General features: G+C 38.0%; 2 protein-coding genes, 1 long non-coding RNA gene and 1 pseudogene across 7 annotated transcripts; 3 read left to right on the forward strand and 1 right to left on the reverse strand.

The window, feature by feature from the left end:
* Window positions 1–1,044: 1,044 nt before the first annotated feature.
* Window positions 1,045–1,426, reverse strand: LOC126591356 (uncharacterized). Its single transcript, XR_007612360.1, has 2 exons — window positions 1,252–1,426; window positions 1,045–1,198 (listed from the first exon to the last, which is right to left on the reverse strand). It is a non-coding gene; the product is annotated as an uncharacterized LOC126591356 (long non-coding RNA).
* Window positions 1,427–2,686: 1,260 nt separating this feature from the next.
* On the forward strand, window positions 2,687–12,276 carry LOC126591354 (magnesium-chelatase subunit ChlD, chloroplastic-like; annotated as a pseudogene).
* Window positions 12,277–15,495: 3,219 nt separating this feature from the next.
* LOC126591355 (uncharacterized) lies at window positions 15,496–19,849 on the forward strand. Its single transcript, XM_050257015.1, has 9 exons — window positions 15,496–15,906; window positions 15,996–16,043; window positions 16,391–16,460; window positions 16,617–16,707; window positions 16,812–16,873; window positions 18,221–18,459; window positions 18,542–18,572; window positions 18,664–18,792; window positions 19,479–19,849. The coding sequence occupies exons 1-9, from the start codon at window positions 15,898–15,900 to the stop codon at window positions 19,667–19,669; spliced, it is 870 nt and encodes a 289-aa protein (XP_050112972.1). The 5' UTR covers window positions 15,496–15,897; the 3' UTR covers window positions 19,670–19,849.
* A 4,786-nt stretch (window positions 19,850–24,635) lies between these two features.
* Window positions 24,636–25,559, forward strand: LOC126591557 (uncharacterized). Of its 5 annotated transcripts, none has more exons than XR_007612413.1 (3): window positions 24,636–24,779; window positions 24,849–25,001; window positions 25,187–25,559. XR_007612413.1 is itself a non-coding variant. In XM_050257287.1 (3 exons), the coding sequence occupies exons 1-3, from the start codon at window positions 24,859–24,861 to the stop codon at window positions 25,384–25,386; spliced, it is 312 nt and encodes a 103-aa protein (XP_050113244.1). In that variant the 5' UTR covers window positions 24,811–24,858; the 3' UTR covers window positions 25,387–25,559. The 5 variants fall into 5 exon arrangements, 3 of the variants coding, with proteins under 3 accessions (XP_050113244.1, XP_050113246.1, XP_050113245.1); XR_007612414.1 differs by having other exon boundaries at window positions 24,849–24,974; XM_050257287.1 differs by lacking the exon at window positions 24,636–24,779 and having other exon boundaries at window positions 24,811–24,922; window positions 24,954–25,001.
* Window positions 25,560–25,636: the final 77 nt, after the last annotated feature.

Consider the following 25,636-nt stretch of genomic DNA (forward strand, 5'->3'; position numbering starts at 1 on the left):
GATAAGAGAGCAACACGCACCTGTTTATCACACTCACATCGGCTGTCTCCTCTCGTCTCCAGTTTCAATTCAATGGCTTTCTCAGTAACATCTTCACCATGTACATCTCTCCCACACCTCCAATCTTCTTCCGCACTTGTTCCCGTTTTCAGATTACAGCACCCTCTTCTCCTCTCGCCTTCCTTTTCTTCTTCTCCGTCTTCTTCTTTCAGTGCAAAACGTTTAGAGAGCCGTCCCACTCGCATTCGCATTACTGCTTCTGCGGCTGCTGCCACTATTGAGTCTGGAAACGGCGCCTTACTCTCTCCAGAAAAGAGCTTCGACTCCATTTCCTATGGAAGACACTTCCTTTAAGTGTTAAGTGTTAATATTATGATGTTGGAATGGTTTTTTCATAAATGTGGTGTTTTGTGGATTGGACGCTATACGCTTGGTATACATTTCGTCAGGAATAATCTTGTAGCTGAATTTTCTATAAATGGGGGTATTTTTGGTTAAACTGTTGCATATGTGGATTAGCCAGTTGCCACGGCATTGTGCCCGCCCCCTTGCACCCAAGTTCCACCCCTACATTATTTCAGTATTTTAAAATACCGTCTTGTCTTAAAATAGGGGTGCGGGTGGGTTTAAAATGTTGACAAGTGATGGACAGTGTTCTTGTCATCCAACAATGAATTGTTCCGGAGACTCTACGATCAGTGTCCTATCAACCTTTTAAGCTTATAGAACGATAACTTCTTCAGTATGAGGGTTCAAAAGGATTGCTAAAATGTTTAACGAAAGTGATGCAAACAGAGTGATGCTTCCATAGCTTTAGTGCGTTGACCAAAATATAGACGGAATTGCGCACTCATGTCCACTGAAACTCTTTACATCTTTTGGACTGGTAATTGTTAATTATTTTCAATATATATTTTTCTTCCATTACTATGCATTTATAAACATTCGTTTTTAATTGCATTTATAATGAGTTTAAAGCAACTCCACCCATGGAGCCCTCCCCCCTGGCAATCCACTATTTAATCCACCATATTGAACAGTAACTGCCTTAAATGAATAGTAACTACCATTAATGAACAGTAATTGCCATTTACATCTCCACCCTTGGAACCCTCCCCCTGGCAATAAGCAATTAAAATAATAGTTTTTTTTGTTTGTTTAAATAATAAAAAATTACAAAAGCTCTCTCTCTCTCTCTCTCTCTCTCTCTCTCTCTCTCTCTCTCTCTCTCTCTCTCTCTCTCTCTGACACAAAAAAAAATAAAAAATTGCAAAGCCCTCGGGCCACAGGCCCGTCGACTCCCCACCCCACCTTCGCTCGGGCTCCCACCATCGCTCGGCCTCCACACGGCTGGACCTCTCTCCACCGGCCCTCGGGCCCTTTGTCCTCGCCTGTCGCCCGAGCAACCAGCCTCCGCTGGAGTTGCTCTTAATTAGTTGCGTGTCCATATTTTCAGGATAAGACGGTAGGGGTGGATTGAGAGATATTGTACAGATTTTGAGTGTGTGTCAATTGAATTCTGTTTTATTTTATTTTTTCCTATTCCAAATCAGCTGGCTGAATAAAAATTTTGCAGGGTTTAGTATATAGTAAATCCTTGGATAACTATCAACTTCTACTATTGGCTAATTACTGCATCTATGCACATTTTTTGTGAATACTTTTTTTTTGTTTTTTTTGGTAGGATGCTATCAAAACTGCTTTGTTGCTTGGGGCTATAGACTGTGAAATTGGAGGTATTGCTATCTCTGGAAGGTAAGGAACAGCGAAGACAGTAATGGCACGTGGGTTGCATGCTATTTTACCACCCATTGAAGTAGTCATTGGTTCAATGGCAAATGCTGATCCCGCCTGTCCTGAAGAGTAAGGATACTGAAAGCTTACAGGTTATTTTGTGATTAACATAGATAGAGGGGGGTAACTCCCTGTTGATGGCATGATTCCCTTGGTTTTCTTGACTAAAGCAAAATGAATTTTTGCTAATGCAGTTTGCAAACTTTTTGGTACATGACAAGTTATGGAACTTTTTTTTGGAATGTTTGATACAATTGATATGATTTGAGCCAGAAACACATCAATGGAACACATTTACAACTTGCAATTTTTTTTTCTTTCATGATGCTTAGATCCGTTTAGTCCATTTCTTGTCACAATGTCTTTACGATGACCCATACCCTTCTTTCCTGTAACCATCCTCTTCCAGTCAGTACCATGCGCAGTTTTGACGGAAATAGTGGGTAGTGGCTGTTGATTTGAAGCTTAAATATTTACTTCTCTTTTAATGCCCTAGAAATTCCAATGCAAGTACTTTTGATCAGATGTTCTATTTTCACTATCCAGTTGATTTTGTGCAAGTCTCTTTCAATGATAAGGGTTTGGTTGTAATTCTTAAGGGTGGGAAAGTACTTTACCTGACTGCATTGAGTTTGATTCTGCTGGTTACAAGACTCAGATTGTCCGGTCTCCTTTTGTTCAGGTACTTTTCATGGAAAGATCTTTTCATATTCATATGATTTTCGTTTATGTAGATACCCTACTTTCACATTGTAGATTCCACTTGGAGTCACAGAGGACAGACTTATTGGTTCTGTTGATGTTGAAGAGTCTGAAGACAGGAATCACTGTTTTCCAGCCAGGCCTTCTCGCTGAAGCTCATTGAGGTGTATTATACGTTGATGAAATTAATCTTTTGGATGAGGGTATAAGTAATTTGCTTCTTAACGTACTAACTGAAGGAGTTAATATCGTGGAAAGAGAGGGAATCAGCTTTAGACACCCATGCAAGACTCTCTTGATTGCTACTTATAACCCAGAAGAGGGAGCTGTTCGTGAACACTTACTAGATCGCATTGCAATTAATTTGAGGTACAGATTTTGTATTTACCTAGTGAAACAAGTTCCCTCTTTTTATAAGCTTCTCATTCTACTAATGATGCACACTTCTTTTGCAGTGCAGATTTTGAAATGGGTTTCGATGATCGTGTTGCAGCTGTGGCAATTGCAACACAATTTCAGGAGCACAGTTCTGAAGTCTTTAAAATGGTTGAAGAAGAAACAGAATATGTGAAAACTCAGGTACAAAGGCAGGAAAAAGTTAGTGGTTTCTTTTGCATGCTAGATTGTTATTCTCATGAGATAGAGAGACATTGGGTGTATTGACATTACTATCATATACTCATAGTATAGAAGAATGTCACTGAGATTTAAACATCATTTATTTGCACCCTACATGATTGATAAGTTTTATTTATTTGAGAAATGAAAAGGATGTTGTAAAAAGGAGGCAAGAAACTATGTTGATGAAACTGGATTACCAACTTTACTCTTTAGATATGTTCAAGGACATTTGGTATAGTTACATAGAAGCATGTGCACCCATAACTTGTGGGCAATAGATTTTTTTCATTGAATATATCATGATATATGTGATAGTTGTTCTTGCGGAACTTTGTGATGTTGGGAGATGAAATTTAATTGATTTTTTACATTTTATTTACATGTTGCAGATCATTTTAGCAAGAGAGTATCTAAAGGATGTCACTATAAGCAGAGAACTAGTAAAGTACCTGGTTTTGGAAGCTCTTCGAGGTGGTTGCCAGGTATTTTCTGTGGAACTCCTCATTAAGATCGGAAAGATTTTGCCTGAGTTTTTCTCTCCTCTCAGGTTAACCAATATCAGGTGAAACCATGGATTATGCTTCCATTGCATTGACACTTGAGCTTCCAACTGAATTGAAGATTTATAGTGTACTAAGGCGCTCCCTGCCCCTCATTGCAGCCCTGAACCTAAACTACCTGGGACTAGATTAACATTTAGCATTGGCTATGCAGTAGTGAATTGTGAACTATGATCGTTAGCTTTTTAGAAGATAGAGTTTCCATATGAATTTCTTTACCTATTTTTGCATAATCTCCCAACTTTACTTTTACTTTTGCATGCACTCTGTTGGATGAATGCAGCCAAAAACTAGAAGAAAACAGTAGGTTTTTTTATTTTTTATTTTTTTTAATTTTTAAAATTTAAAATTTAAAATTTATTATTATTATTATTATTTTTATGCGTAATGCATGGGGGTATGCCATAGACATTAAGGATGCGTTTGTTGTACCGGACTGTCTCGGACTGGACTAGCTTCAAGGACTAAGCTGGACTGTCTTAGACTAGACTAAACTGGACTAGCTTAGTGAAGCGTTTGGTGCAGTGTCGGACTAAGAAGCTGGACTAACAATAAATTATTATTATTATTATTACTATATTTTAATTTATTTTCTATTAAAAATATCAAAATGAATATATGGAAAAATAAAATGGCATAGCCCTCTTCTTCTTCATGAATTGCAGGTGCTTTGCAACTTGGAGAATTATCAAACTTTCAACGACTCAAATTGATAGGCAAATAGAACCAATTTTGCAGTTTAGAAGATGAACGAGCCTTGTATAAGATTTCTTGAACATTGGTTTCACCCTCACCAAACCACATGGTGAGCAGTTTAGGGCCTTTGACACTGATGAACTAAGCTTGACGTTCATTTGCAATTGCCTTGGCCAAAAGAGTTTCCCAGCATCATGCAGCCGTAGAAAAGGACTTCTCTTGAATGGTCTTTTAAGAAAACAAAGCAGAAATTAGAAAGAGTTAGAAGCTTGTTGAATTAGGAAGCCCAGTACAATGTAAAAAAGGTTATCTGGGTTATGGATCAGAAAAGGGTGTTTTCTGTATGCTCAAAAGCTTCTTGATGATAGGATCACAAATATGAGGACCCTATTCAACTTGCAAGCAGCAATAGAAATGACAAATGGAGAAGATGAAGTAGAAGGGAGCAGAGCTCCAATATATTTTTGTGTTTGTAAATTCTGATCTGATTACAATAGTGAGAGCTAGTGCTCTTATTCAAGTCACAACTCATCATGCCAGCTGGCTAATTATAACAAACTTCACTAAAACATGAATAAGCCTAATAATCCCAAGATTAAAACCCTTAATAATGATTAAGCTAATCACTAATCACTAATTACAGATCATATCATTACTCCCCCTTAAAGAACAACCTTGTCCTCAAGGTTAAAAAAAAGAACTTGCTTTCTTTCTGCAATGATCCATTGGGGTAGTGACTGTTCTGCACTTTGAATTTGACAAAATTGTGAGCATCTAACTCCATCAGCTGTAATTCAGTTTGTGTGTCGGTTATGGACTCCAAATCCTCATTAGCTGTATACACTACCGCCCATATAAGCAGTTGATACCGATTGCACACAGAATTCAGAGATCCTTGAACAAAGACAGGTGTAGACATAGCAGTTTCCAATGCAGCAGTCTGGGTGGTATAGGTCTCTTCTGCAATCTGATACATAGTGGCAGCCTTTCCCAGCTTATATGTTACACAATGCTTAGTGTCCAATCTCTCCATTACAGGCATTACAGGATCTACATGCATATATGAGTAGTCTGAATAAACAATGATTTCATAGAACTGAGCAAGTTGTTCCAAAAAGGCATAAACTTCAGCTTTTTTGATAGTCTGCCAGCCCTTTTCTCGCATCCTAAAAGAGTGCAGTAATATCTCCTGGAAATCTAGTACAGGGGAAAAAAACATGTTTCTTCATGGGATGCAAATCTGGAAGAAGCTTCTCTGCGTATGGTTCAGTATACCTCGAATTTGTTCTGCAATCGTTCTCTCAGTCTCCATGCCGAGGGGCCTAGCACACATTTTCCCACAAATTTGTATAACTTCGAGCTTAAAAGTAGTAGCATAAACACGACGCAGAGCTTAAAAGTAGTAACATAAGGATGATGCAGGCAATGAAATATTGAAGAAATCGGTAAAACCAAGACCTCACGACAAGAATTTCAGGCAGAATGGAGCTCGAAGTTATACTATCAAAAATAGAAAATTGGAATCAACAGAAAACAGAACAAGGTTACTATGTTACCTAGACCTAGTACATTGGTGAACATGCCAACTAGGAGGAAAATCATGCCTCCAATCCATTTTCCACACATCATTTGTACCAACCACACTTCAACCTCCAATGCCCTGCAATTAGCTTGTAACTCCTAAACTGAAAGAAATGAATCGCATACAAAATGTGATGAGATTGTGATGAACAAAAACCAAAGTTCAGCTATAGCTTTGAGTATTATCAATGGCATTCATAATATAATGTGCACTGCCAAATAATATACAACATGAAAAGGGGATGAAAAAGTGAATAACAAAAAGAGCACGAGAGATCGCATACGTAAACACAACTCGCAACAACACAGGCTCATCGCAAGTGAATCTAATTATCAAGAACAAAAATGTTTGATGCTAAATCGCAGTCCTAAAACAAACTCTGCAAACCAAAACCAAACATTCCAATTTAGACATGATATACTCTTATTCTCAACAACTGACAGACAATAGGGAACAAAAGCAACAATTCTTCGTTTCCTCCAACAATTTCTTTACTTACCCCACTTAGCATTTTTGAAACGAAATCTGAACGAAACCTTATGATCTCAAGCTCCCAGCTTGAGCAAACAAAGTTCTACATAAAATTGCTCAAGCTTCGATTTTTCGCACAAACCAGACATAAGAAAATTCCTAGCCAGAGAACCCAGATGCAGAAAACCAGAAAAAAAAATCCAGTGCAGAAGCAAATCTACCACAAACAACACAACCAAGAACAACCCAAAAGCTGAAAATTAGAGAAAAATTACCAGAAAAGCAGTACTCGACAAACAACACAACCAAGAACAACCCAAAAGCTGAAATTTAGAGAAAAATTACCATAAAAACAGTACTCGATTCAACTTCCCCAACTGAAAACAGACATAAACTTTCAGCTGAAAACAGTTCTAATGCATCCCACAAGATACCAATTAACCCATCCATTAATTTTAGTCAATAAAACATCATAAATGACCACAATAACACCAAGATAATACGCCAGAATAAACTGCAAAAGCCAATGCCATTTGGCCTTCCCAATTGACAAATTGAAAATCAGGGATTCCAATACCTCATGGCGACTTTTTGTGGTCCTCATATTTGTTTCCTTGTCTGCCAGTTGAGAGAGAGCTGCAGATTTAGTGGCTTTTGCAGTTCTGAGATGAACACCCAGACCCTGCACACTTGCTGCAATGGGCATGGCTTTCTCAAGATCTCGTAGTGGAACTGTAAGAAAATCGGGGCGTTTTGGATAAAGATTAAACCAAAATATGATAACATCAAATTTCTAGCAAAACGAAAACAGGGAATGAGGAAAAAAATCACTTCAACTTTCAAAAACTTATCAATCAATTCATAAAAGGAAAAATAGCAGATAAATTGAAAACAAATGGGTAGCAATCAAAACCCAGAAACCAATCAAATCTGAGAAATCAATCAAACCCACAAATCGATCAAAAACAAAAATATATCAAAACCCAATAATAATTTCACGAATCTTCAAAACAAAACTAAAGAAAACTAAGAAGAGAAAGTGGCAGAGGAAGCCGTGATTTACGAAGACGCGGCGGTGGTCCTGAGATGGTCCGGCAAGGTTGTCAAGCAGGATAAGGAGTCGAGCAGAGCGAGGAATCGAGTGGAACAACGCGAGAGAAAAGAATGGTCTTAGCAATCCGGTGGTATTTGGGGGGTTTCGCTAAGACTATCTAGCGAGCCCCGTAGTCGAGGCGAGTGAGGTTTAATCCCACTAAAGCTAGTCCCTTCCTCTAACAAACATGGGATTACACTAACACCTAATCCAGTCTGGTCCAGTCCCACTTAGTGAGGGCAAACAAATGCCCCCTAAATGCCAGTTTGAAGGACTATTGCGGGAAGCTTTTTCGTTATGCCTTTGTGGATTTTTCTGGTTCGCATGTTCTTAGCTTGAGTTCAGTTTTGTTAACTTGGATCCCCACATTAATGTGCTTCTTTCACTCAAATGCTTTTTGGAGTCTGGGATCAATTATTATGTCCTTGTTGATGTCCTATTAGTGCCCATATTTGGCAATGGCATTTAAGAAACCTGTTAGGCTCAGGATTTTTAGGGCGCAAACTTGAAACTTGTCTGAATAGTTGCAGTGATAAATTGTATCGCCGAAGACATAATGCATTTATGTGAGATCTGTAACAATCGAGAGTAAAACTAAAAACCAATGTTGATTCTTACAACTTGGGAAACATAATGGCAACAGAATTTGGTTTCCATGATATTTATTGCCCTAGGCCACCATGGATCATATAAAGTCAGATAAAAGACCTCTTTGAAAACCGGGGTAGGGCTGCATCCGTTTTGTCATCACCAGAACTAGTATTTTCAAGAGCCTAGGGGACCATCCTATTTGTTTTATCTGTTCTATTTCATCTCTTCATTTTATTGATGTGGACTTAAGGAGTAAAGAAATTTTTTATTCCTAAATCTTAACTTGACCAACTCTTAATATTTGTTTCTTTTCTTATGCTTCTGATTTTAACATGTTATCTTTTTTGCCATAACTGGGCCAGAAATTAACCTTCAAATTTCCTTGTGAAATTTCAGGGGCATAGAGCTGAGTTATATGCTGCTCGTGTTGCAAAAAGCTTAGCTGCGCTAGATGGACGAGAAAAAGTTAATGTTGATGACCTCAAAAAAGCTGTTAAGTATATTTCTCTCTTATAAAAACAGGAACATAAAGTTGTTATCTTCTGAAAGGCTATGCAAATCTTTGCCTGCATACACGCATGCACTAGTATTTTTGCATGTTGCAAAATATTGTTATTCAAAACAAATCTTTGTTTGCATAAGCACAGGCACTAGTAATCTTAAATAATTTTTGTTTCATGACCATGCTAACCCTATGTACTACTGCTTATTATGTTATGAGTAGAGATGCATATAACTGTGATAAAAAGGAGCAAATCATCCACAATTCTCTTTGAACCATATGATTTTCCCATAAAAACAGCAGGAGTTGAAGTTGCTATGATTTTGTGGAGAACAGTAAGGTTTGGTATTGCTGTGCTTTGAAAAAAAACTGCTTCAGCTGTGCTGTGAGAATAAGCTAATTTTTGCTGCTTCACGTTTTCAGCTTTTTTTCACCCAAAACTGTGAAAATAAGCTGTTTTTAAGTCTTTGCCAAACACCTTTTTGAGCTCAGCTTTTTTTATACCCACTTTTTATAAAAGCACCTCAGTACCAAACCAATACTAAGAATGGTGAAGAAAAGTAGCAATTGTTCATTGTAACTTGATTTGTTCATTATTTTTCGTGAATTAGCAGCCAACTTAAATAATGAAAGGACTTTTGCACTTTGCATTGTAATAGTTTTATCATTCATCAGTACTTACATCATGATATTTTTCAATTTGCCGGAATATACCCTGAATTTTAGTTCTGAGGTGGTACCTACTTCAGGTAGAACTGGTCATTCTTCCTTGTTCAATCATCAATGAGAACCCACCAGAACAGAAAAATCAGCAGCCTCCACCTCCACCACCTCCTCCACAAAATGAACAATCTGGGGAGGAGCAAAATGCAGAGGAAGAAAAAGAGGTTTGTTAACATTGATTAAAATTTAATCTTCACATAGAAATCAGTGCAGAGGGATTTCTTTGTTTACAGAGGGAAAAACATCACATGTTTAACTATTCTGCGAACTTCCCGATGTAACCAGGATGAAAATGATGAAGAAAATGACGAAGAAAATGATGAAGAGAATGAACAATAGCAGGGCCAAATACCTGAAGAGTTTATCTTTGATGCAGAAGGGGGTTTGGTGGATGAGAAGCTTCTCTTTTTTGCACAACAGGCACAGAAACGCAAAGGGAAGGCTGGGAGAGCAAAGAATGTGATATTTTCAGAAGATAGAGGTCGATATATTAAGCCAATGCTACCAAAGGTTTAATCACCCCATCTTGTAGACTTTCAGAAGTTTTAAAAAATTATATTTGCTTTTTAAAAATGGGTGGTTGACTTTTCTGAACAAGCTTTGTTTTTAACAGGGCCCGATAAGGAGATTAGCTGTTGATGCAACTCTTAGAGCTGCTGCACCATATCAAAAGTTGCGTAGGGAAAAGAACACTCAAAGCAGTAGGAAAGTTTTTGTTGAAAGATCTGATATGAGGGCGAAGAGAATGGCACGAAAAGCAGGTACACTGGTATTAACACCCTAGTTTAATTACATGCATTCATTCTCGCCGTCATGGGTGGCTGATGATGCAAAAGTGCTCTCACTAGTTTTCATATAAGAATTTTTTAGCCCCAGTTGTGACATAGGTTGCCATACTCATAGTCCATATAATTTGATAATCAGCTTTCCTTAGAATCCGTGAAACTTTGACGACCCTTTTCTATTGACATCTTAAATTATTCATGTGCTCATGCAAATACTTAAAGTAGTTGAACGGTTTTCAATTTGCTTCATGGCAGGTTATATTTGTTGTTGATGCAAGTGGAAGCATGGCCTTGAATAGAATGCAGAATGCAAAAGGTGAAGCACTCAAGTTACTAGCAGAAAGTTATACAAGCAGGGATCAGGTGACAAAAAATTTCATACTAGATTTAAAGGATGTGACTACCACTAGTTTAGTCTCAAGAAGATTTCTTCTGTCATTTTCTTGGCAAGAAAATGAGAAAAAACAAAGTAGAAGAGAAGCAGTATGCACCAAGTAAATGGTGAAACGTAATTGTGTTGAATTAAATGTTTTATTCAACTTAATAGGTGTGAATGCCATGCTCCAGAAAATGATGATATGATTTGAAGGACATCAGTAATCAAATAACGGCAAGTTCGAAGTCATTCTTTGAACAAATTCTTACTTCTGAAATTTTGAAGAAGCTTTCCTTATTTTAAGTGTCAAAGGAGAGTGTTTTTTCAGTATGAAATCATCAGATCCAAAGTGCAGAACGTTCATAGGGCTGGTTATCAACTAGGTATATATTTGATTGGCTTGCATTATGGAAGAGCTTAACAATGGTGGTAAAGAAACATAACTCAACAGGAAAGTAGAATTGAGAAGGGAAAAGTTATGATTGTTAAAAGAGTTGTTCGTATAAGAGCTTGTATTTATTTAGCATGGCATATGCACGTCATGGAAAGTGATACATTGAACAGTTATTTTTCACATGAAACTGAGCTGTTCCCTTCGCCTGCATGAACATATTCATCAAAATAAATGATACACATGATACTCCGTATGATATAGTGCACAACTGTATTCTGGGGATTGCACTTCAGAAAGGACATACTGATTTCCATTTTTACTTTAGACATGTCATGAATCCTTCCCCAAATTTCTATAAGAATTTAATTAAGGGGATTAATGTGTGCTTCTGATCAGCAAACCATGGAAGAAGATTCTGGTGATTATTCTTGTAACAGTTTGACTAGTAATGCCGTTTAGGTTTCTATCATTCCTTTCCAGGGAGATTCAGCAGAAGTTCTTCTGCCTCCTTCTAGATCAATTTCAATGGCACGAAACCGTCTTGAGAGACTTCCATGCAGCGGAGGTTCTCCCCTTGCTCATGGTCTGACCAGGGTATGTTAGCTTCCCTCTTGAGTACTGGCATCTCCACCCCCACGTAACTGACTGTATTCTGAAATTTATACTGCTTAGGTTGTTAGGGTTGGAATAAATGCAGAGATGAGTGGTGATGTTGGACGTATAATGATTGTTGCAATAACGGATGGTAGAGCCAATATCTCTCTAAAGAGATCCACTGACCCTGAAGCTGCTGCTGCTACTGACGTTCCAAAACCTTCGTCACAGGAGTTGAAGGTAAATCTTGAGTGCTGTTGTTGGCATATTAGTTGTAGCCTGGACCTCACAGCACATGGCATTATAATGGGCACCTGATCTGAGATTGCATAAGACTTGGTTCCGAAAAATACGTTAGTATCTAAAGTTTTTATACAAGACCCACATATTTTTCAGACACTCAAGAAATAAGGAGTTTATGTAGTTGCACATGTTACCCCTCAGCTTTTTTCTTTTGCATTAACTTGTGGTATTTCTTACTGGTGCTTCTCAATGAAGGACGAGATTCTCGAGGTTGCTGGTAAAATCTACAAAGCAGGGATGTGTCTCCTCGTCATTGACACCGAAAATAAGTTTGTTTCAACTGGTTTTGCTAAGGAGACTGCCAGAGTTGGTCAAGGTTTGTTGTCCAACTTGTATCATATATCGCCTATTCTTCTTCATCTGTGAAGACTATCATAATCTCATTGTAACATTTGCCCTGCAGGAAAATATTACTACTTGCCGGATTCCTCAGATGCTGTAATCTCAGCTGCAACGAAGGACGCTTTATCGGCACTGAAAAGCACATGAAGCATTAGAAATTGTTGTTTATATTGTTCTATTCGGCTAATTTGACTGAGAACAGCTTAGTTTCCTGTAAAAGTAAATTTCTTGAGTATGGTGTCATTCGTTCTTTGATATGCAGCAAAGGATGAAAAAGTCACTAGAAAAACGAATTAAATTCACTTCAATTAGAGCAACTTTTATAGCATGTACCTGCTGTCAATGTAGCATCCCATGCCAACCGTACAAAGAATGCAGAGAAAAACTTACACGTGTCGTATGATTGGCAGGGAATGCCACAATGGCGGTGTACTCATGTCATGAAAGTCTTACATCAGACACAGTAAAATCTCTATATAGTCACAATCAAGTTTATTATTCTAAGGTGGTTATTACCTAAAGAGTATTATTTTTTACTTTGTTATGCTTAATGAAAGTTATACGGATACAAAGAACTACATCAGCAGTGGATCATGTCAATTTTCAAGATATAACATTGGAAAAAGAGAGACAACTAATCTCTAAACAAACCAAAAGTTTCATGTCAAGAAGTTGAAAACATGCATAAGAAGCTTGAAACAATTTGGCTTTAACATGAAGGTGCCCATGTTGACGAGGTATGACGTACCTGCAAGCTCAAATACATGGCATCAACTTTAAAAAAATAAAGTATTGTCCCAAACAACTCTAGAGAAATCTTCTTAACCTCCAACACAGTACACAACACTTTATCCCTGTAAGTTGTAAATACGAATGCTGATTGGGCGGGATATCAAGTTGATCGCAAATCACCATTGGAGATTGTGTGTTTGGTTGAAACTTAGTGACCTAAAAAGGAAAAAACAAAATTTTGTGGCAATCAAGATGCTATGTACGTTGCAGCTAATTCAATATTTCACGAGAGAATAAAGCACATTGAAGTGGATTGTCATTTTGTTAAAGCAAAAAAATATATTCCAATATCATTAGAATGTAATCCGTTTGAAGAAGTACGTAGTTGACGAGCATATTAATCAAAGGCATCTCTTTCAAATTTATGTCCAAACTTGACTAGCACAACATCTTTGCTTTAGCTTGAGGGGGAATGTCGTAATTGTAAGATCCCACATCGTCCAGGGGTGAGGATCCTGTAAGCCTTATATGTATATTCTCATCTCTACCTAGCACGAAGCCTTTTGGGAGCTCACTGTCTTCAGGTTCCATCGGAACTCCAAAGTTAAGCAAGTTCGCGAGAGAGCAATCCCATGATAAGTGACCCACTGGGAAGTTATCGTCTGAGTTCCCAGAAACAAAACCGTGAGGGCGTGGTCAGGGCCCAAAGCGGACAATATCGTGTTACGACGAAGTCTAGCCCGGGATGTGGTGGGGGCCCGGGTTAGGATGTGACAATTTGGTATCAAAGTCAATCCTTGGCTGGAAGTGTGCCGAAGAGGACGTCGGGCCCCTAAGGGGGTGGATTGTAAGATCCCACATCGCCCAGGGGTGAGGATCCTGTAAGCCTTATATGTATATTCCCATCTCTACCTAGCACGAGGCATTTTGGGAACTCACTGGCTTAGGGTTCCATCGGGAACTTCGAAGTTAAGCGAGTTCGTGCGAGAGCAATCTCATGATGGGTGACCCATTGGGAGTTCTCGTCTGAGTTCCCAGAAACAAAATCGTGAGGGTGTGGTTGGGGCCCAAAGCAAACAATATCATGCTACGGCGGAGTCGAGCCCAGGATGTGGTGAGAGCTCGGGTCGGGATGTGACAGTAATAGCAATTTAAATTTGTGTAATGCTAGAGAGACCAAATTTTAACTAAATTTTGTAAACCAATTGATGTAGTTGTTAGTGATTGATTTATTACTCAAGTGTTAATTAATGTGCTTATTTCTTATTGATGACGCATCATTTAGTTTGCAAATTTGATTAACGTACTTATTTATTTCCACGAAGAGAAAGTGAGCATTTTTTCTCACCGCCATAAGCTATGGTGTATACTTATCATACACTTAATCATTTGCTACGTGTCCTTTCACTTAACCTTAGTTAGTTTTGTTCAAAATTCAAAATGTAACATTTAATGTGAAAGTTAACTAGAGTTAGGTGAAATGATATGTGGCAGATGATTAGACGTATGGTGAGTATGTACCATAGTTATGGTGTTGAGCAAAACTGCTCCCAATCTAAAGAGACTCTTTCAAAAATGAGACTCTTCATGCACTCTTCGCCACCTTATGTTTTTGGAATGATGTTTTATAATATTGACACGAAAAATATACTAAAACATGAGGTGACAGAGTCTATGAAGAGTCACACTTTCGAGTCTCCTTAGCATTTCACTTCTATAAATTAATATGCAAACGTGGGATGTTGTATATATGTCGCTAGCCGAGTAGCTGGCGTTCATCGACTTGCGAGACAATTTTAAAAAGGAAATTTTAGTTGGACCCATATAACTTCTTTTTACACTCAACTTACTTTCTACACCCATATTACTTTTAACTAATCTATTAATATCTTTTTAAACCCAAATTTACGATCTAAACAACCCTCATAAACCCAATTCAATATGTAAATTTATCTTTAGACCCATTTAGAAAATACAAATCCAAAATCAAGAAGTGTAGAATACTTGAAATGAAGCATTAAGAAATGTACCAAAGCATGTTGCAAAGAAGGTCGATACCAAAGCAGCAAGGTACAGCAAAGAGGTGAACAATTGTAGGCCTTGATTGTTAAATCATAGAATGATGCCAAGGAAATTAAAATTTCATAGCATAGTCTCCATTTCCATGTTCTTTATTTCTTTTTATGTTTTAAAATACAAAAAAAATTATTGTAGTCATGATCATATTCTGATGAGAAAAATAGAGTATTGACTTAATAATTTAATTCAATTGGAGTTTTGGTTTTTAATTTAAAAATTGGTGAGTCATGGTTTCGAACTTGTTATATTGTAGATTAATGATATTTTTGGATAATTCAGTTAAAATTTTTGTCGCTTATTTTTTTTTTCTCTTGTAACTCTTTATTTTAGTCAGAATGAACATAAGATAAAGATTGCGTGGTGGTAGGATTTGATTATTAGGTGTGGGTTTATTGATAAATTGTGGTTTCATTATTAATTTCATCTTGTACTTGATGGTAATTATGTAATATGATAAAAATGAATATTCACATTTAAAATTTAAATTAGATATAAATTAATGTTTAAAATTTAAATTAGATGTAGATTGATGTTTATATGGGTTCAAATAACATTTCTAAAAAACACAAACAATGTTATATAAGTTTCTCATTCGATTCTCGCTAAAGCAACCCCAGAAAAGCCAATCCCCGCGTACGACGTCGCATTACTTGTGGAGCTGAGCTATCCCGTTTGTTCTTTCTCCCGCTCCTCTCCTCGTGTCTCGATCGGAGACGGAGACTGACAAAACCTCTTCCCCTCCCTCTCCTTTTTGAATCTCCAATTTTCCCGCCTTGTCTCCCCTCAGTCTCCGACTCTCACAGAGTCGTCGTCCTCCTCAGTTTACAAGTAGCCCTCCTCAGTTTACAAGTAGCAGGGCGATTAGGGTTAGGGTTGGGGTTTTCGCCTGGGGGAGGCCTCAGGGCTCAGCAATCGTACTCGTCATCGAAGGGAAGATTTGGTCAGGGCTTCTGACAAATGTCGACCGTAGGATTTCCCCTCCGTTTTATATTTCCAAATTACAGATTACTGTTTCTTCCGTATTTTCATTTTTCTGAAGTTTTGTTCGTTCACAGACAGAAGCGCTCTACTCCAAACTCTACGATAAGTACTCGAAAATCAAGGTGTTCTTTGCTCTTTCCCATTTCTTTTATATTTTATTTGTGCATTGATTGTTGCTTAACCAGTTAATTGTGTGTTACTGGCGTTATAGGATTCATACAGCAGATCTCACTTAGTGGGATACGGCTTTGTTGTTGTTATAGTTAATTGTATGTTAAATTTGTCGAGAACAAATTGAAGGTTAGGGAAATAGAAAGTAATTGTCTTTTTGTATTTCTGAATTTTGGGTGTATTGTAAACGTATTCGTAGGGACCTACGTGCCGCCAATACTCTGAATTAGATATTTCTATATAATCTAAACCTGTTGTGTTGGCCATTTTTCCTAATCGGCGGTGGTTGTTATGCCAGACAAAGAAATGGTCGGAGTTGGAAGATATTGGTAAAGATCAAGAAGGAAAGTTCAAGCATTATGTATCTGGTATTTATTTCTCCGTCAGGATTTGTTTGAATATTGTATTTGAGCTCATTTCTCGCATTTTTTAGTAAAACATGATTTTTGTGGTAACCGTGACTGAGGCTCAGACTTGACTGCTTCTCTCTGACCCAACTTTGTTGTTTATTTTCTATTTTGCAGTTGCGGAGGAGTATATTCAACATTTGCGAAACGAAAATGAGAGGTTGTGCTCGGAAGTTGGTGATCTGAGAAGTGAAGTTGCTTCTATTAGGCATGAAATTCTAAGTTCAGTCAGATCCATTGGAATTCCGGTTAGTCAATTTTTACTATAACCTATGTAACGGGCTCTTGAAACATATATCAAATTGAATGCAGGTCCACCAAAGCTGAACAATGTACCGAGTACCAGAATCGTTTGTTGGAAGAGAACAGGAAAAGTAAGACAACACTGTTCTGTTTAGTTATGGTGCTTTTAACGACTATCCATGTGGAAGTATCTGGATCCTGAGTTTCTTTCTTAATTCTAAATGAGATTTATAGGAATTTTCTGTTCACGTACACTATGGATTGTGATCTCGGTGAATCCCATATTTATTTTCTGATAGGAACTAAAATGTCACTTAATTTATACATCTTTGGGAATTTAATGACTGATTTTGCATATGTTGTTACAAAAAGTTATATATAAAGATTTTTGTTATTTTTATCATTAAACATGTGGAAATATTGTTCTGAAATTCTTGTTGTGGTTGCAACTTATGAATTAGTTCAGGTACGCTGCCATCACCTGGATGGATTTAAAGATCCCTTGTGACATCGTGAGAGTTCTCCTGTCCCTTTTTTAGTTGGGAACTTTAACGAAAAACATCCGGTACTGTTCACTTTAACGAAAAACCACATTTTTACACTAAAAAGTCAATCCTGGTACTATTCACTTTACCCTTTATTTTGTCCTTATCATTAAAACTCAAAGTTTTCAAGCCCTTTTCATTAGTTTTCCTTTTTTAGTTTCATGGATTTTAAGTCATTGCATGTTTCAATAGGAATGAATATAATCACGATGGTCTTTATAAATCCCATAAAAATGAAGAGGATGTTAGATGGACATCAAATGTGGAGGAAAGGCAAATCACCTAAAAGAGAAACAAAATGGAAATTCTTTTTCGCTCATGTCTAGGAGATCTTAAATTTGGAAGACCTTGGTTAATATGATAATGCGGATTCTGTGAAACATTCAGATTGACTGAGACAATTGTTTGAATATGTGTATATATATTTTCCATTGTTCCATGTGGGATAAGTGTAACCTACACATTTTATTGTTCCTTGTTCTTTTTAGAGTATTTTATGAACATGCAAGCTAGTAGGGGACTGGTTTCTGTATATTTCTGACACACGCACACGTAAAAAAACATCTCATTTTTATCTTCATTCCCCCCCCCCCCCAAAAAAAAAAATCTTAGAGTTTTTTATGAACATGCAAACTAGTAGGGGACTGGTTTCTGTATATTTCTGACACGCACACGGAAAAAACATCTCATTTTTATCTTCATTCCCCCCCCCCCTCCCCCAAAACAATCTTAACTAGCATTATTAAAAGAAATTCCTATGGCCACCTGCAGTTCAAGTTTTAGCTAGGAACTATTCGTGCTAAAAGTATTCGAGTGCGATTAGCATGTGCTACCACTGGGGAACATTTATGAACTTCTTTAGTTTTCTTTGCTCAATCTGTGATGGTAATCTAATACCTCTTTCTGTTTGTTGATGACTCAAATTTTTGACAGATGAAAAACTTTCTGAAGAAGTAGAGAGGCTCCGAAAGCTGCAACAGGAGGGAAATTTTAGCAGATCGAAAGGTAGCAACACAGACAATGGACTTTGTACACCTGCTAGTGGTCAAGTATCAGGAGCAGCAGGAAATCTCTCAAAGAGAAGAAGGACAAGTAAGCGTAGGAAGAATTCCCAGTCTGAGGTGGAGGATTTAGTTATGCCTTCTAGTGTGGCTCTTGTAACTGTTCAAGAGGTATTTCTGATAATCCTATTAAGAAATATGTTTGAGCAGAAACTTATTGGCTCCTCCTTCTCTGACTAATGTCATCTTTCAGCCACAATGGTGTAGAACTATTGAAAGACCAGGTATGCATCTCCATCTCTGAAACTGAGGTTTCTGCTATATTACTTGTTCACATGGTATTGGGTTATTTTATGTGTTGTATGTTGTTTCCAGGTTGTGCAAAACCAATTCGCCAAGTTAACTGCGTGTTTCAAGTGCTTGTTGAGTATATGGTGGATTTAAAGTTCTCGACTGTTAGTCAAGCTGAAGAAATATGCATCTCAGCTGTGCATCAATCAAGTGGTAATTCTTAGAATTTGAGCGGATTCTAACCTAATAACTTATGAACATCAATGTGTCACATTGTAGGTTTAATTTCTCAATTAAGTGGAAATTTTTGTCATTTGACACGATTACAGTTGAGTATCAGATGCAGGCTTGTAGATAAGGTCCATGTGTATGCTCCAAATTTTTGCATAGCCTCCTAAGCTCATATGAAATTATGCAAAATATATCGGAAAAATTTGAAACGTCAGACATTCAAGGCAAGCACTAAAATTGCAATCCATTTCTGACATGCTGAGCTAGCTAATACATTTGCCCAAATTACTGAATTGAACAACAGGTCAATGCTAGGCTGGAGTCGGACCTACACTATCAAAATTACAGCCCTGTGGTGTTTGCATCCATTAATTCAGTTTTGCAGGAGTTTGTTTAAATTTTGAATACTTCTGTTTACATTTCTGTTTGTGAGCTTGAAACTCTAGGGTTTGACAACTTAATTCACTGAATGTGGCTTTGGTCTCTATATGTCAATGCTCGGCTCGAGACATGATTACAAGGAAATTACTAAAACTTATTCAATTGTTATGACTTTCAGAACAGAATCCCATTTTTTGCTAATATCTGTATCAACTAATATGGATTTCATGCGTCTTATGAATTAGTAGGTGGTATCAAAATTTGATAATTATCTGTGGTTGTAACAGGTTACGCCTTCAATCTTACATGGATGAACAGAGCTGCTGGTAGCGAAGTAGAACTTCTGTATCGCACCGCATCCTTGGGGACGCTTGAGAGGGAAGCACCAGAATGGATGAAGGATGACATAGTTTTAAGCACAAACATGTGCCCTATCTTCTTTGAAAGGTTATCTCGTGTTGTCAAGCTGCACTCCTAGTACCCCCCGCCCCTCATATTCATCTTTTTAAGGATCATTGTAGGTTATGTATACTGAAAATGCTCCCCCAGTTTTTTTTTTTTTTTCCGAGTGAACGGTTGAAATTTAAGTCTAACACCAGATATTGATAACATGATCCTTTGTATTTGAATTGAAATTTAGAACATTTGATTTGAGAAAGGGTTGTCAAACCGCATGAGCCAACACTAGCAGTGCTACCTCACTAATGCTCTTGTCAAACCTGTTGAAGCCAAACTCCAAGTCGTCATGAGGCTCTACCACGTACAGAGAAGTGCCGGCAGTAGACAGGTTCAAGACCCTCCGCAACCACAATCTTGATGAACTGTGCGGCCGTGATTACAATACAATCTTGATGTTCTGTTCCCTTCATACGAAATTCATTCACTGGTCTTGGCGTCATCAAAGCTCGAATTGAAGGAAGGATAGGTCCCTGCACTTCACTTTATCTCTGTACGCTCCTTGGCCGTAGTTTTTCCGGTCCACTTGGTGTACTACGGCACCAGAGAGTTTGTCCACCTTATTCAGTGCAACAATGAGGTTTTCCTCGTTTTCAAAAGATTATGCGACTCTATTGTTTGAGGTTATAAGCCATCCATAATGCCAACAACCAAAACTGCAACATCACATAAATCTGAACCCCGTGAGCTGATATTAGCGAATGGCTTTTATGCCCCGGGATGTCAATGACCAATAGATCTGGGACCTTCAGCTTTGCGTCAGCTTTCAATTCTTTACTTCTTTCGCAGATGTTCTGTGCAGGAATATCAAAATGCTGCCTCAAGAAAACTATGATAGGCCATTTGTTGGCCTGGTCTATCATAGTTTTCATGAATGAGATTATTATCAAAAAAATAATAACTTTTTATCGTAGCCATAAGTTGGCCAATCCTTAAGATTATTATTATTTAGTTGATAGCCATTAGTTGGCCAACAATCATATTCCATGGGACTTGAGAACCCTCCAACCGTGTACCCATAAGTTGGCAGCTCATAGGTTGGCTCCATATGATTTTCATCATAGCCATAGCTTGGGCATTCTTCAACACTGTCATCCTCTTCATAATCTAGAACATAGTGGTCAAAAGCATGTTGAGGAAAACCATGAACATAAAGATTGTTCATGATCTAACTCCACACAAGGATCCCACCGAGCGTGCCAATTTGTTTGCCCCCTAAATTTGCCATGGGCCTGGCGGTGGGCATGCCAAGAATTTACTCGAACAAGAGATTGCTGATTGCGAGCGTGCCACTACTAGTTGTCGCTAGTAGACATGATTTGAATGATTGAGATTGCGCCTGAATTCGACTTCTAACCAAGAGATTGCGCCATTGAGTGAGAGTTGCTCCAATTAAGGTTCTTTCTTGGCCTTAATGATATGGACTTTACTTATGTGGAGAAATATAACAATATGTAAATGGCAAGTTTGTTGGAAGTGTAGATGACAGAGGAAAGTAAAGAAAGTAAGTGCGAATGCACTGGAGGCGTAAATACTGTATGTGAAATGAGTAAATACAATGGCAACAGAAATGTAAATGAGAACACAAGGAAATTGATACTACTTGGAAGAATAGCAGAGCCTTAAAAGAAAATACAAGGCTTTTGCAGAATTGAAGTATTAAAAAGGGTGCATAGCTTGAATTGAGTTGAATTGTTTGATTGGTTGGTTGATTCTCGAGTCCTTTGCCTATGCTTCCTTTATATGAGAACTGAGAGAGAGAGAGAGAGAGAGAGAGAGAGAGAGAGAGAGAGAGAGAGAGAGAGAGAGAGAGAGAGAGAGAGAGAGAGAGAGAGAGAGAGAGAGAGCTTCTTTGCTAAGGACATTGAATCTGTGCAAATAAGTTCCATTGCCAACTCCACTTGCAAGAATAGGAAAAGATGCCAACTTGCACATGAAATAACACCACGTGTATTAATCCCACGTGTCTATCTCCCAAGTCTACCAACATCCTTACTTACAATAAAGTTACCGCTTCAAACCATGTGGAGAAATATTCCCACATGCAACTTTTAGTCTATTTGCACACTAATCCCCAAAATGTCATGCTTTGGCTTTAAACCCAAATAAGTAAAATTATGCATATTTTAGGTGCAAACAACTCCTTTTCCTGTTCCTTTTTGTGACGTTTGACCTCCTCCTTTTCCCCTCAAGTTGCTCCTTCCTAAGCCTCTCCTCCTCTTCTTTCCTCTGTCTCTCTTCTTCCTCCTTTTTCATCCTCTCTTCCTCCTCCTTCCGCCGAGCAAAGGCCTCTTGCTTCTCTTTGACATACTTTGGAACTTTCTTGTCCGCGGCCGCTTTACCATCACATACTGATGTTGCTTTGTTCTTCTTCTCCATCTCCTTCCTCTTTCTCTTCTTCTTTGCAGCAACAGACTGCATACTAAGATCATAAGGAACTTGTTTGTCACCTTCTTTTTCACCCGGATCGGTGATTAGGGCAACTATATCAAGTTTTCAACTCATGGTAACTTGAGAATTAGCTAGGGTTGGCAACCGTTCGGTTAGGAGATATAAATGTCATATCATCCCCATAATCACGAAAATTAATCATGTCCATAATTGCAAATTAACCATAAGAGATTATCCATAACCATACCACCGAACAACAGATTTTCCATAGGTTAATGGTTATAGTCATCTTCGTCAATACAGAACAATTATTTGTTCAACTGACATAAGTTACTAATTCCATTATTAAATATCCACATATAAAACTGTTTGGGCCCAAAATAACAGTTTAGGCCGAGGGAGGAATCACTTTCGGCCCGGGAAGACGTACGGCGAGAGGGTCATGGGGCGTTCAGCTCATGGGCTTCTAGGCCTAGGTCGGTTAAATCAGAGTGCAAGTCGAGTCCTAATACAATAGGGACCCTCGACGAGATCAGTAAAACTAGAAGGCGAATCCGGCTCAGTTAAGGACTAGATTCGTAGTCCTAGCAGAGATAGGACTGATCGAGGTAATGTTAATCCGGAGAGGGAAACCTAGTTCGAATAGGATTGGAACTCGGGCTCGGTGTGCTGCTACTATAAATACAAGACATTCAGCAATGGAAAAGCCCCCTGCAAATCAACACAAAAATTGCCCTGCGCAAACTCTCACAACTTGAGATCTTTTTCTTTTCCTTTTTCGCTGACACATCTTCCGTTGGCATCAACAGCACTGTGGAAGCAACCGGTGATATCTTAAGTCGGCATAGATAGCTCTGTCACCGTAGAGTCGATCAGTCTCGCAGTTGTTGAGCAAAAATTGTACATAATATGTAAACAAATAATTCACTCGACATAATTTCACCCTCGTTCATTTTTTCGAAGAGGGTTTTATTAATTCGAGTTCGACCCATTCTAGGCTACGCGCCTATTAATTACAACCTTTCTTTTGGAAAGGCATACCCTTTGATTCTAATTTGAATAAAAATGTAACTTGAGGAATTTGATGTTTGTTTGATTTTGTGACTGCACATAGGTTGAACCCTAGATTGCCTACGTACCCTCTTGAGGGATCAAGTCACTCGTAGTTCATGGATTTGGTATTTATTTGGATTTGATGCTTTGTGCAGTTTTAGCTCATGCGGGCGAGGAGCATGGTGCCTTATGCAGTTTCAGCTCATGCGGGCGAGGAGCATTAGAAAATTTGATGTGGCTTTATGCCATTTGAGATTTTTCTTCGGCTTTGTGCCACTCGGGATTTGATACGCCTTTGTGCCCTTTGAAACTTTTCTTCGGCTTCGTGCCATTTTGGTATTTGATAGTAGGAGTGAATTTAGTTTATATAAACCAGAGATTCGTTTCGGTTTCACGGTTGCGTCTATAACTTGATATCAGACTGCCTACGTATTCTTAACGGAATCAAACCGGCGTAGTTCGTTATCTTGATTTCATGGTTGTGTCTGAAAATTGATATCAAACTGCCTACGTATCCTTAACGGAATCAAACCAGCGTAGTTCGTAATCTTGATTTCATGGTTGTGTCTGAAAATTGATATCAAACTGCCTACGTATCCTTAACGGAATCAAACCAGCGTAGTTCGTAATCTTGATTTCATGGTTGTGTCTGAAAATTGATATCAAATTGCCTACGTATCCTTAACGGAATCAAACCAGCGTAGTTCGTAATCTTGATTTCATGGTTGTGTCTGAAAATTGATATCAAACTGCCTACGTATCCTTAACGGAATCAAACCAGCGTAGTTCGTAAACTTGAGTTTGGATCCTTATGTTTAGACTTGAAAAAAATGAGAAGTCAATTGGGTATTCAGACTTGTTTGAAACCCATACATGACTTTTGGTAATATTCAATAGATCTTTGTGAAATGAGACTTTATCTTTGCTTGACTTTTCCTCATGGTTTTGTAGCAACTCCATCCTATTTGAAATAGGACTTTTTAAAAGAATGAAAGGCCGGACCCCCTCCCCCTTTTTTTAACTTTGCTTTTGAATTTTCAAACCCATTTGTCATGGGGTTTTGAACCCATTTAATCCAAAACCCAAGTTTTCATTTAGCCTGACAGCAGGCTTTGCTTTCTTTTTATTTTATTTTATGTGATTTTAAGGCTTCAAGTTCTAGGACTTCCAATTTCAACCACTCCTTTTTTTCTTCACGTGAGCACTCCCATGTGAGGTACAATTTTCACTTTTTGTTTTTGTGGCTGAGACTTTGAAGGAAAAGTAAGACTTCAATATTTCTGACAGCCATGCTTTCTCTTTTTTTTTTTTTATGTGACTTTTAAAGCTTCCAAGTTCAGCTCGTCAGCGAGTTCACTTTCTTTTCTTTGAAGATTTTGAACTTCACAAGTCTAAGTAGGACTCTCCGTGTTATCAGGAAACGAGGACCACCTCCACATTTTTTATAAAGAAACTTGATGATGCCTTGTCTTGTCGCATTTCCCTTTCTTCATCTTTTTATATATATTTTTCCTTTGAACTTTCATCTCCATTTAAAATGAGACTTTGAAACCATTTGACTGACATCAAGCTTCACTTTTTTATAACTTTAAATCTTCCAAATTTCAACAATCTCTGTTCTTCTTCACGTGAGGTGCAGGCCTTCCGTGGCATCAGAAAACAAACAAGTCATACTTAGCTTTATAAAGGTATCTGGAACACTTTTCTTCCTTTAGAGTTTTTAAACTCATTGTATATACTTTTCCTTCCTTGTGCAGAGAAACATATATGAAATTGGAAAAAGCAGTCGCCCATCTTGCTGTTTTTCTTCACATTTCTCAAGCAGAAGACTTCTTCGATTTTTCCAAAAGCAGTGAGCTATGTCTTCGATTTTTCCAGAAGCAGTGAGTGCTATAGTATCGTCATCTCGAGTACTGCACAAAACTTTTCTTGATGAAAACTTACTTATTTCCTTTACTTTTGATTTGGAGCTTATATCAATCCATTTCCATCTCAAAATTTCCAGCAACTTTGAAGACAACTTCCTTTTTTTTTATTCCCTGCCGTAGCTTTCTTTTTGCAGACTTTACAATCTCTATTTTTCCTTCTCTTTCAGGTTTGATTGGAACTTCACGGGATGGTTTAGACCCCGAAGAAATTCATGGGATTAAACTGCAGCGGCACGGAGCGGAGCTCTTGGATTTGATCAGAACTTCACGGGGTGGTTTAGACCCCGAAGAAATTCATGGGATTAAACTGCAGCGACGGGGAGCAGGTGGTGATTTTTCAGAGTCTCAAATTCCATTTGATTGGTGAAGAACGCCAAACAAAGAGGCAAAGGTCTTATATGCCTTTGCTTATTTCCCTTTCCTTATTCATTTTTTGTTTGTCTGCAGCTTTTTATTTGTGTTTGCTGCTGCAATGCTTTTTTTTTTTGTTCTTCCTGCAACATAACATCAAACGAGAGAAAAATAATAATTTTAACAGAACTTGCTTCATACCTGGTGATGAATGTTCTTCTTTTGGATCTTGATTCAAAAGCACAAGATGGTTGAACAACTTGCTC

This window comes from Malus sylvestris, chromosome 11 (assembly GCF_916048215.2).
Source record: "Malus sylvestris chromosome 11, drMalSylv7.2, whole genome shotgun sequence".
In the NCBI taxonomy this organism is placed as follows: Eukaryota; Viridiplantae; Streptophyta; class Magnoliopsida; order Rosales; family Rosaceae; genus Malus; species Malus sylvestris.